At 43.2% G+C, this 12,031-nt stretch overlaps 1 protein-coding gene across 1 annotated transcript in view; it reads left to right on the forward strand.

The window, feature by feature from the left end:
* The first annotated feature begins 369 nt into the window (after positions 1-369).
* The window catches only part of RAB2A (RAB2A, member RAS oncogene family), a 43,160-nt gene continuing 31,498 nt past the window's right edge, over positions 370-12,031 (forward strand). The window contains exon 1 of the mRNA XM_009085569.4: positions 370-536. Within this exon, the coding sequence (XP_009083817.1) occupies positions 491-536 (46 nt within the window). The 5' untranslated portion in view covers positions 370-490. The remainder of the gene's footprint in view (positions 537-12,031) is intronic.

Raw genomic sequence — 12,031 nt, forward strand, 5'->3', positions numbered from 1 at the left:
AGCCTGACGGGCTCTGGACTCAGGGACAGGAGATCCCCGGCCCCGGAGTCGCCACCGCCCTCAGCCCAGCTGGGCGGGGGCCGAGACTCCGCCCCGCGCCCGGCGGGAGGCGGCCTCGCGCCTCAGCATTTCCGGGTCGGAGGCGGGGCAGCGTGAGGGGGCGGGCGCTGACGTCGTCAGAGGGTCCGGGGGCCGCTCGGCGCCTGTTTATTGTTCTCGCCGCCGCCACCGCCGTGTTCTGGCTTTCCCGGCGCCTGCGGGGCCGTGGTGGGAGGGAGCGAGGGAGGGCGGAGAGCAGGACCGGGCGAGCAGAGCTCCTCCGCCAGCGGCGGCGCGGGGGCGGAGGTAGGAGGGAGCGAGCGGGCGGAGGCGCCGCCCGGGGGCCGTTAACCCGTTTCCGCCTCTCCGCAGCGCGAGCCCGGGCGGCGAGCGCGCGCGTCACGCCGGAGCGAAAGCGGGACAGCCCGGGAGCGGCAGCCCGGGAGCGGCCATGGCCTACGCGTACCTCTTCAAGTACATCATCATCGGAGACACAGGTGGGTGAGCCCGGCCCGGGCCGGGCCGGAGCGGGGCGGGAGACGGAGAGGAAGGCCCGGCTCCCCGCGCCCATTTCCGCAGTGTTGGCAGTGCCGCCGACGTGGTGGCTCCGCGCGAGGAAGAGGCGGTGTCTCCCCCCCGCCTCTGCGCCGGGCCCCGCCCGCGGCCTCTGCCTTGTCTCCCGACGGCCTTGGGCCGCTGGTAGCCGCCTCCGGGCCTGGCTGTGGGGCCGCGGGGCAGCTCGGGCTGTGTCACGGCCTTGGCTGCGGCGGCAGAGCGGGCCACCCGAGAGGGAGAAGGCACTGTCACAACGAAACCTAGACCTGGGTAGTGCCTGTGGCTTGCAGCCTTGTGGTAGCGAGGCCACACTCCTCTCCGCAGTTTTGTGATGAGTTTCCGTCTCATTGCTGCGAGTTACCTTCAACTCAGGCTGCAAGGATGCTCTTTGCCGTCTCGGCTGGAGCTGCTGTAGCAAACTGTGGGATGACACACTGTCAAAGGAGACTTAAAAGCCCTGGCTCTTCCAGTCTAATTTAAGGGACCTCTTTTTTATGTGTATGTATGTACACACACCACTGCTTTTTCAGATGTTTCCTGTGACTTTCTAAAAACGTATTGAATCATAGAATGTCAAGGGGTTGGACTGGGGCTTAAAGATGATCTTGTCACAACCCCCCCGGTGTGGATAGGAACACATCCACTAGACCACATTGCTCAAGGCCCCATCCAACCTAGCACTGAACATTTCTCAAAAACTTACACCATCTATTTGTAACTGGCTGCTGTGTGACAAATAATAATGCTTATAAATGCTGTTGGCAGAGCCATATGCTGATAGGAATTGGTGCTTGAAGCCCCTTTGCCAATATGTTTTATGCTTCTTTGGCCCAGTGTGGATGGGAGTAGCATACTTTGATCATACTATTGTCAGGACAGGGTAGCTAACTTAGTTAACCATTGTGCCCATGTATTGTGTGTTTTCCTTGTTTTCCTCATACCTGTCTAAATGCCTTCTTACTAAGTTTGATGACACACCTGTTTTTTTAGGTGCTATTCTGAGGGTGCCTTCATAATTGTACTTCATACCTATGAACCAAATTATCTGTTGGTGGAGTATAATTATGGATTGTAGTTGCATTACACATGACGTTGTTAAATACACTGGGTGCCACTACTCTGTGACTTTTATCTGCTTTTTAAATGTACATTTAAACTCTGAAAGCTTTTTTTAGGCTTCTGCAGTAGTAGCTGTAGTAGAGGTGAATAGTTAGAAATACATCACAGCTATAATGACCATGTTGGAAACCTTAGGTTGTGGATGATAACTGAAAATTCTGATTTTTGTGGAGTGTTTACTTGAGTGACAGTTCATCAAGCCAGGACAGGAGGACAGGATATTACCTGAGCAAATTCAGGAGAAGTAAGAAGAGGTTTGTCAGGCTGGGGTGATGCAAGATTGTAGTGCACAGTTCAGAACAGGTGGCCAATTCTGGTATATCTCTAAAAACTAGTCACTAAAGTGACTAGTTTTTAGAGATACCAAAGCAGCTTACAGTTGCTTTGGTATATTGATTGTATACTGATTAAATTTTTGCAAAGAAATATCCTTGGTGTAAGGGTCTCTGCTCTACTCTTGAATTTGAGTTTCTTGAAATGTGAAATACAGGATGGATGTGTCATTTCTGAAGTTGTTGCAGCTGCTTAAGAGCCAAATATCAGAAGAGAAAGAGAAAGGAAACACAGAGAGGAAAATGGCTCACAGATTTGCTGTTGGCTTTTTGGTTTTGTTTTTTGTTTTTTTAATTCTCGTGGCTTGTATTCTTGAGTTGCTACAGGAAACTAATTAAAACTACTGGAATGATTATTTTTGAAGTGAATTGAATATGTCAATAGTGGTAAATTGGTTTTGCTTTTATTTAGATCTCCTGTGAGCCTTTTAAGTATTCTAATAGAGCTAGTACCGAAGAGCCAATTTATGTCGCACACAGTTGCCAAGATGATGATGGTGGTAGTCTAGGTATTACTGCTCTTCCTCAGATGAAGGAAATTGAACTTAAAGTTCTGACAATGGAAACTAAGAGTGGATGGTGACTGTCCTCTTCAGTTCCCGTGGTGGTTTCTCACAGCATTCGAACCAATGAAGATATGCCACTGGCTTTGCAGGCCATGTAGATTTCATAGCAATCAAGAAATTTGTTTCTGGTACTTGATTTAGAGTCTTTGGAAATGCCTCAGCTGCCTGGTGACTCAGCAGATAGTTGTAAACAAACTGTAGGAGAAAACTAAGACTCAGCTGAGGACTGATGTTAACATTTAGCTCCTCTTTCTGCACTGAAAAACAAAGTAGGTTGTGCAATCCATAAGCAAACCAATGAAACCCTCCTGGGGTTATACAAGACACTTGTATGTGCCTTCTCTGAATTGTGATTCCACATGCTTTCATTTGCTTAAACACAGGAATTCAGGATGATCTCAGTCTCTTAAAATGACAGCCACAGAGACTGACTGTGCAAGATTGCCTTGTGCTCAACTGTTCTTCTCCCTTTGCATTCCCTGTTTCATTGGTCATTGTCATTCACTGACTTTTTTTTCTTTTTCTGGTACTTCAGGCATGGTAGCTTTATGAACATGGGATTGCTTCTAATCTGGTTCTCAACTGAGTTTTTTAATATATAAAAATGGTGTTTTGTATAATTGGAACTGGTTTAGGATCTAGTTAGTTTTCTGTTACGGGAGAGACCTGAAATGGCATGGCTGTATTCCAGCTGCTAAAAAACATTGCCATAAATCTGTGTGGTTTTTCCATTGTAGCAGTGGGACTGTAGCTGTGGAGTTTTAAGAGAAAAATACAAGTACTGTGTAATACTGACTACTGTGAGAGTTTACCAGGAAAAATCCTTTGATCCGGCTATTTCCAAAGCATTATAGGTGTTTGCAAATGAATTTAAAAGCATGAGTGGTGCATGCTGCCTAGGGCTGTACCTTTGAGACCTTTGCCTTTATAGTTGATGGTGTCTTTGATTTTGATTGCCAGTAGGAGTTGGTGTCTTCATCCACTATACATCTGCCTTTGGCCACCAGTTAAAGTTGAGGTGCTCTTTGCTCTGAGCTAGGATAAATACTGTTGGCATATGAGAATTGTCTGTTTGTGCAGTTGGTGACTGAAAGTCTGTAATTTTTTTTTTCTTTTAGATTTTTTTCTCTTTAATGGTAAAATCTTTACTTAAATGTTTGTTATCAGCAGTGTACCATGTGGTAATAAACTGGGAATGATAAGATTTCTGTGAAGATGAGAGCTGGAGTTGGTTTTTTTCAGAATAATACACATTAACCAAATTTTCTATATTAGAGTGTGTTTGCTAGATTTCAACAGAGAATGCTCCTGAACTTTAGGATACCTCAAGTACTAGTTTTGCGATGGTCAAATTTCTTGCCACCTATCTCATTGTCTTTTTAGGGTCAGTGTTGCTGCATTTTCCATGAGCAGGTCCACTTGCTTTTCTTAAATGTGTTAGTGCAGAACTCTGTGAGCTTTTTGCATAATGGACTTTCACTTGCCTTTCAATTTCAGCAGACAGTTGCTGCTCCTAGACCAAGAGTGTATCTAAGTTATTCCTATTAGGAGGTGATGATGAAAGAAAATGTAGTTCCTTGGTGATCTAATTCTCACTCTCTAGAGTAAAGTAAGCTGTCTAGTCAACCATTTCACTTGTCTAGGAGACTTTCAAATGTTGAAATTAAGCAATCGACTTTATTTTTCAATCGTCTTTGTGAAATACTTCTAGTGTCTTTGCACTTTGCTCTGGAACAGCAGCTGTTATTAGCTAGTAATGTGTATGAGTAGAGTCTTTTCCCCTTATTTTCTCTAAGTATATAGTAGTACTTCTTGGCTAAACTGGTTTTCATCTCACCAGAGCTGGTGTTAATATCCTTTGATAGCACGAGAACTTGTTTGTGCTGAAAACCAGAGTACTGGTCTGTACTACTTATATCTTGCTTTGAGACCCTTTCAATTATGCTTTAATCCTAAAAGAGCAGATATTAGATGTTGTATAAGAACATCGTCTTAGCCTCTTACAAGTTAGGTAGAATTAACAAACTATATGTCCATACAAATGGTTTCATGAGGCTGCTAGTGTGCACACTTGTACTAATTCTTAACACTTTCATTAAAAGAAACCCCAGACACCTTGCCACTCAAAAAAAAAATCTTAACCCAACCCCACCTCCAGTTTCTTCTAAAACCATGTTATTATGAATGGCTGGCAGTTTCTAAGTGGTTTATGACCATGCAGAACATGAAGTTTTTTTATAGATGCAAATGTAGCTTAATTTTGATTGGAAATAATTTTTACTTACTTTTAAAACAGAGAGTTAGCAGTGGAGCAGTGCCATACAGACTGAAATATGGAAAAGCTGAACAGCTCCTTTAACTTTGTATGCTTGTGCTAATTGTTATGTAGGAGGGAAACATTTCCATCATTGGCTTAAAATATGCTATTGAAAATGTTTGTGTTGAAGCTAAATCAGCTTTAAAAGAGCCATTTTTATTACTTTTTCCGAAATTACATAGGCAGCATGAAGGATTTTGGAGGTTGTTTTTCTTCTGTTCTTGTCCATGCTTACATTTGTATGTGAACTCCCTTTGCTCTGTACGTGGCAGTTCAAAATGTTTTAGTTTGTCCTTCAAATAAATTTAAGTAAAGCTTTCCCACTTGATGGTAGAGTTCTGACTAAGACATAACTGACTGAGAAGAGGTTAAGAAAAATCTTTGCTTTTGGTTCATGTCTTGTTATGCCTAGGCCCGTGAAAAGGTAATACTGCACTTTCCAGAGTTTGATAAAGCTGCTGTGGTTGGAAAGGGAGGAGAGAGGGAATGAATTGCAACCTGTGATAAGAAAGGGGTTTATGAAACATCTGGAAGCTCTGCAGACTACTGGAGAGAACTAAAAGTATCTCATTAACCAGTCTAAAGGTATATATCTTGTGACATTTGTAATCTGTAATTACCTGGTTAAAATCAAAGTTAGTTTTAAAATCTGGGTCCTTATATGTATCATCTAGACAATAATCTATTTATATGTATAATATGTATATATATAATAATCATATATATAATCTTGCCCATTATTTGAAACTGTGCTACCCTAATTTTAAGATTTATTTTTGTCTGTTTTTCTAAGGGATGGTAAGAAAGCAAAAAGCTTGTTTCAGCTCAGTTGTTATTGTGGCGCTGGTTTCATGGACATCCAAGCTGACATAGTTGGTTACATGTGAAAGAAGGAGTTCTTGCTCCCCTTACCTTGTGGTGATTATGATAGTCTGCCATGATTTGGATCCACCCACTAATGCAGTAGAAAAGTATCTCCTTTTAGGTTATCTTTTCACTTAGTGGCTGAACCAGGTGACTTGTGCTTGTACTTTCCACAACTCTGGAGTACTTTCAAGAAAGGAAACTGGATCTAGAAAGATTAGTGAGAGCAAGATATCAAAGGGGAGTAGGTCTTCATCTCTCTGTGGTGGACTGATTGATCACCATCAAGTACAAGAAAAACAGTTATGTGAGACTGTTGAATTAATCCAGAGTTTATCTGCTGCCAAAATAAGTAGATCTTGTTACCACTTCTTGTCTCAACTATGAGCTCTGCTGCTTCTTAGCTCTCAGCCTCACTTCTTGTGTGATCCTTCAAAGAGCCAGCTCAGCTCACGAAGATGATTTGAAAAACAAAACTAAACAAATAGTAGGTATGCTTAAAAGAGTGCAAGAGCCCTTTTGGGTAAGGAGGTGGAGGTGTGTGGGAAGGAGTGAGTCTACTCAACAGAGACAGCAGGCAGATTAACATAGGAGATTTTTCTTTAGCATTCAGTTTTTATTGGGAGGACTACTACTGCAGTTCTTTTCCTCTGTCACCTCTCTGGGGCTATACTGGTGCCTAGGTGAGCAAGTAAGGAAAGTCTTAATCACCCCCTACCCTCTTTATTGATGCATTTTTAGTTTTGAACCAGGTCAGCTTTTTCCAGGCAAACATCACTGTAAGGAACACTGATGAGTTTTGTCTAGAGGAAAGAAAAGCCTGAAGTTTTCCTCATTTTCAGTAGTACACACCTGACTCTGCAGCCAGTAATTGAACTTTCTTTGCCCTATTCACAGGGAATCAAGAAGGGGAGAAGGAAGTAAGTCAGCTCTCTTAGCCAAAGACTTGCTCAGCTGTACCATCACCTGTGCTGTGGTTCCAGAGCTACTTTTTTTTTTTTTTAAGCGCTATAAGTGCAGCCTGTTACTGAAATGAATAACCATTCTCTTTGCTGTGTCTTCCATAGCCCTAGTCTCATGGGTGTACTGGTGTTTTGGATGAGTATAGCACTGTGCTGGATCCATTTCTTGTTGCATATGAGTGAGATGGGTAGCTCTACTGCTGAGCCCTGAAATAAACACAAGTATATAAGGAAGGGCTGTGTTGAAGCTGGGCCAAAGTGGACAACAGCAAAGTTCTGGCAATGCCTTGTGTTAGGAAACTGACAGCAGAGTTGCACCCAGATTAAGAGGAAGCTGTTAAGGGAGGTAGTGGAATTTAGAGAATCAGCTCAGTCTGCTGGTTCAGAATTTAGAGCTGGAGGGTAAAATTACTGTAGCACAAGTTCTACTCCTATCATTGTTTGAGTGCTAAGAAGCAATGAAGGGATTCTAAAACAGGCACTTGCAAAGAAGCAAGCCTTCCTTCTGAGCACATAATCCATTGTTTTCATTTGTTCCTAAGCAAGAGCTTTTGTTTACTGTGGTTGTTGAAGTGTATCCAAACTCTCTCATATGAAAATACTAGATTTTTTTTTTCTGGGGTGGTTTATCTGAAGCTATATTGAAATAATTGTGGCAGTAAAATGGAGAATGGGTTAATAAATAACTGAATCTATCCCTTTTGCATTCTGCAATTGACTGTCATAAAGACGTTCTCAGCTACCTCTCACAATGTCTGCCTCATTTCAGGTGTAATAGTTACAGTGCTAAGTGAACAAGATACCTGGTAAGCTGCCACTCTTAGAGTTAACTGGTGTAGTTATTTTAAACCACCTGCATGCCATAGAATTAGCTGCCTGCATCTGTTAACTGATCTTTGCAGCATCTGTTTATGTCACAAAGTGGTAAACTACTTAGGCATTCATATAGAGCTCCTGTTTCTCATACATGTTCCTGTCTATGATAGGGGAGTTAGCTCAAGCCCTGGAAGTGATTTGGGCTACAAACTATTTTCATAAGAACTTTTGTGATACAAACGTGCAATATCTGAAAACCATAAAATTAAAATGAAACCTCTATTTCAGTCAACAGCAGTACAAAATTTAGGGACTTCCAGGTGGGGTTTTTTGTTGAAAGGTTCTGAACCAGCAGGAATGGCATTAAAGAGAAACTAGTTATTTCTTCTGTTTCTCTGTGTGAGCCCATCAGTCTGCAGTCTGCTCCTAAAAGGACTGCTATGGAGGAGTGTCTAGAAGTGCAGTCATCTTGTGCCTGCATCAAAGGGGCTGTGCTTGTCTGTCATCTTTGGTCTGCTGAAGCTGGTGTTTGTATACTCAATTCAACTGACTTGGTCACAAGCCTCAGAAGGAGAAGAAGTATCAGATTGCCACTTGAGAACTAGTGCTGGAATACCTAATAAAATGTCATTTTGTTGATTAGATTTTGAAATACTGTTCCAACATTTGTGAGATTTGTGCAGGAATATTGGATTGGTTTAAGGTTTTGGTTTATCCATTGAAACTGAAATCACTTTGCAAGGTTAATGGCAAAAGCTATTTCTGGTGTGACTTGCAGGTTTCTTGTAAATGAGGTGGTCATTATGTTCTCCAATGGGGCACTTTTATTTAACTGGTGAATTAAAAGTTATCTTTGTATATAAACACTGTTCACAGAATCACCTAGGTTGGAAAAGACCTTTGAAATCATTAAGTCCAGCCTATGACCTAACCTAACACCTCCTCATCAACTAAACCATGGCACTGAGTCCTGCGTCCAGTCTTTTTTTCATCACATCCACGGATAGTGACTCCACCACCTCCCTGGGCAGACAATTCCATTGCCCAATCACTCTGTGAAGAATTTTTTTCAGATGTCTAACCTAAACTTATCCTGATGCAGCTTAAGACTGTGTCCTCTCATTCTGTCACTGGTTGCCTGGAGAAAGAGACCAAACCCCACCTGACTACAACCACCTTTCAGGGAGTTGTAGAGAGTGATAAGGTCTCCCCTAAGCCTCCTTTTCTCCAGGCTAAACACCTCCAGCTCCCTCAGTCGTTCCTCACAGGGCTTGTGTTCCCAGCCCCTCACCAGCCTTGTTGCCTCCTCTGGATGTGCTCAAGCCTCTCAACGTCCTTCCCAAACTGAGGGTCCAGAACTGGACACAGCACTCAAGGTGTGGCCTCACCAGTGCCGAGTACAGGGGAGGAATGACCTCCCTGCTCCTGCTGGCCATGCTGTTCCTGATGCAGGCCAAGATGCCCTTGGCCTTCTTGGCCACCAGGGCACACTGCTGGCTCATGTTCAGTTGGCTCTTGATCAGTACCCCCAGGTCCCTTTCTGCCTGGGCACTGTCCAGCTACAACCTCCCCAGCCTGTAATATTGCAGGGGGTTATTGTGGCCATAATGCAAGACTTGGCACTTGTACTTGTTAAACTTCATCTTATTGGACTCTGCTCATGTATCCAACCATCCCAGGTCCCTTTGATGAGCCCTCCTAGCCTCCAACAGATTGGAGCTGACAAATGCTCCCAGCTTAGTGTCATCTGCAGATTTACTGATGGTGGACTCATCCCCTCATCCAGATCATCAGTGAAGATATTAAACAGGATAATCCAGCACTGATCTCTGGGGACACCTCTAATGACTGGCCACAGCACCATTCACCACCACTCTCTGGGCCCAACCATCCAGCTAGTGGTTGACCCAGTGAAGAGAGCACCTGTCAGAGCTGTAGACTACCAGATTTTCCAGGAGGATACTGTGGGAGACAGTGTCAAAGTCCTTTCTGAAGTCCAGGTGGAGAACATCTACAGCTTTTCCCACATCAACCACGTGGGTCACCCGGTCATAGGAGGAGACCAAGCTGATCAAGCACAGCCTGCCCCTCCTAAATCCATGCTGGCTGGATCTGATCCCCCAGCCATCCTGTAGGTGCTGTGTGGCACTCAGGCTGATCTGTTCCCTAACCTTTCTGGGCACAAGGTCACGCTGACTGGCCTGTAGTTTCCTAGATCCTCCTTTCCAGCCCTTCCTGTGGATGGTTGTCACACTGGTCAGCTTGCAGTCATCTGGGACCTCCCAGCTGAGCTAGGACTGATGGTAAATGACAGAGAGCAGCTCATGTGCCATTTCCCTCATCACCCTGGGAAGGATCCCATCTGGTCCCATAGATCTGTGAGCATCGTAGTGGCTCAGCAGGTTTTTGACTGCTTTGTCCTGGGTATTAGGGGGACTGTTCTGCTCCCTGACACCATCTACCAGCCCAGGAGGACAGTTGTCCTGAGGACAGCCTGTCTTTCTGTTGAAAACTGAGGCAAAGAAGTTGTTAAATACCTCTTCCTTTTTGTCATCTTCAGTTAGTAAATTCCCTCTCGCATCTAATAGACAATAGAGATTGTCCTTGCACCTCTTTTTGCCATTAGTGTATTTATAAAAATATTTTTATTGTCCTTTAGAGAAGTGGCCAGATTGAGTTCTATCTGGACTTTTGCTTCTCTATTTTTTTTCCTACATGACCTAGCAATTCCCTTAAGCATTTCCAGAGATACCTGACCCTTCTTCCAAAAGTGATGCATCCTCTTTTTTTCCTTAGTTCCTTCAAGAGCTCCTTAGTAATACAGGCTGGTCATTTTCCTTGTTGGCTCCTCTTTCAGCACATAGGGACAGTGTGTTCCTGTGCCTTCAGGATTTCTGTTTTGAAGCATGCCTGTCCTTCCCAGACTCCTTTCTTCTTTAGGACTGCTTTCCAAGGAACTTTCTGAATAAGTCTCTTGAATAGGCCAAAATCTGCCCTCTGGAAGTCCAGTGTGAAAGTTTTATTGATGCCCTTCCTTGTTTCACCAAATATTAAAAAGTCTATAATTTCACAATCACTGAGCTCCAGATGACCTCCAGCCACCACATCTCCCACCAGCCCCATCTCTGTTTGCAAACACCAAATTTAGCATAGTCCCTCCCCTGGTAGGCTCACTCACCAGCTGTGACAAGAGCAGTTCTCTTAGTAGATTTATTAGTATTTTAAAATTTCATACAGTTTTGTGTTCTGTCCCTACAGCTCCCATACTCTGCCTTTCTGTTTCTTTTTTACCTGCAGTGCTTTCCCCCACTACTCCTCAACTTCTCCTATGTTAACTAATTTTTTAGGGACAGAATCTATACATATACCTATATGCTTCAAAGCTGCTTGTGTTCTGTCATCTTGCCATCCTAAGCCAGAAAGCTTAAGAAAAGAATTCTAGTAAGGCAGATGCTGCAAGTTTTGTCTTGGACTACAGTTCCATGCCACTCTGTTATTGATCGGCTGGCTGCTGCATTTCTTTTCCCTCATTTGAACTAACTCTTAGGCTTGTCTGACCCTGCATTAAGCTGTTTCTGTTTGCTTTGTCACTCCTCTTGTCAGATTAGCATGCTATCCCAGTGGATGACTGAAATTGCTTCAGAACTCATCTAAGCTGTGGGGAGAAATGGACAGGAGCATACTGTAGGTTAGAAAGCAGAGACAGCAGCACTAGCAACTGGCTTAGGCTGTTGGGATTGCTGCCTTGTTTGGGATATTAATCTGAGTGCCATCAGTTGGCCACAATTCATTTTGTAACAAAACTAAATGCAGGTTTCCTATTTCTGTTAGATTTAGTTGAAACTGGCTACTGGTCTTAGAATTAAAGTCCAAAATAAGATATGCGATGATAATATTTCTGTAGGCTTTGTTTCCTCATTAAACCATACTAAAAAACTTTGCTGAATTTGGTACTTGAAAGACCAGTGTCACTATATGCAAACCTCTGGTATGTGTATCTTTTGTCAGTAGTGTGGTTCTTTTCCTTATCTCTTTCTTTGCTGTCTTTTATTATTAGATATGTCTCTTATGATGAGTTGTTGCTGACCTCTAGTATGTGGCTAGAATAACTTTATTTTGCTGGACAGATATAACAAAGTACAGCAGGAACTTGGATGCTACAGTGTAGTATGTTATGTGATTATAGCTCAGAGTTTAAACCAAATATATTGCTGTCAAATTTTAAGGGCTGAAAAGATGAAGTTTGACTGCACAGAACAGGAAGAATAACCCCTCCAAGTAAAAGAAGAAAAAAATAACTGTAAAAAGTAGTATATTTACAAACATAGGTAGTTTGAGTACTCTTGCTGACTGCATTAACTTCTACTTTTCTGTACTTTCACATACAGAAGAAATTGCCCATTTGCTGACCAGTGTCCATGTAATGGGAAATAGTTGTGATGATGTCTGACACAAGTTGTC

Source organism: Serinus canaria, chromosome 2 (assembly GCF_022539315.1).
Source record: "Serinus canaria isolate serCan28SL12 chromosome 2, serCan2020, whole genome shotgun sequence".
Classification (NCBI taxonomy): domain Eukaryota; kingdom Metazoa; phylum Chordata; class Aves; order Passeriformes; family Fringillidae; genus Serinus; species Serinus canaria.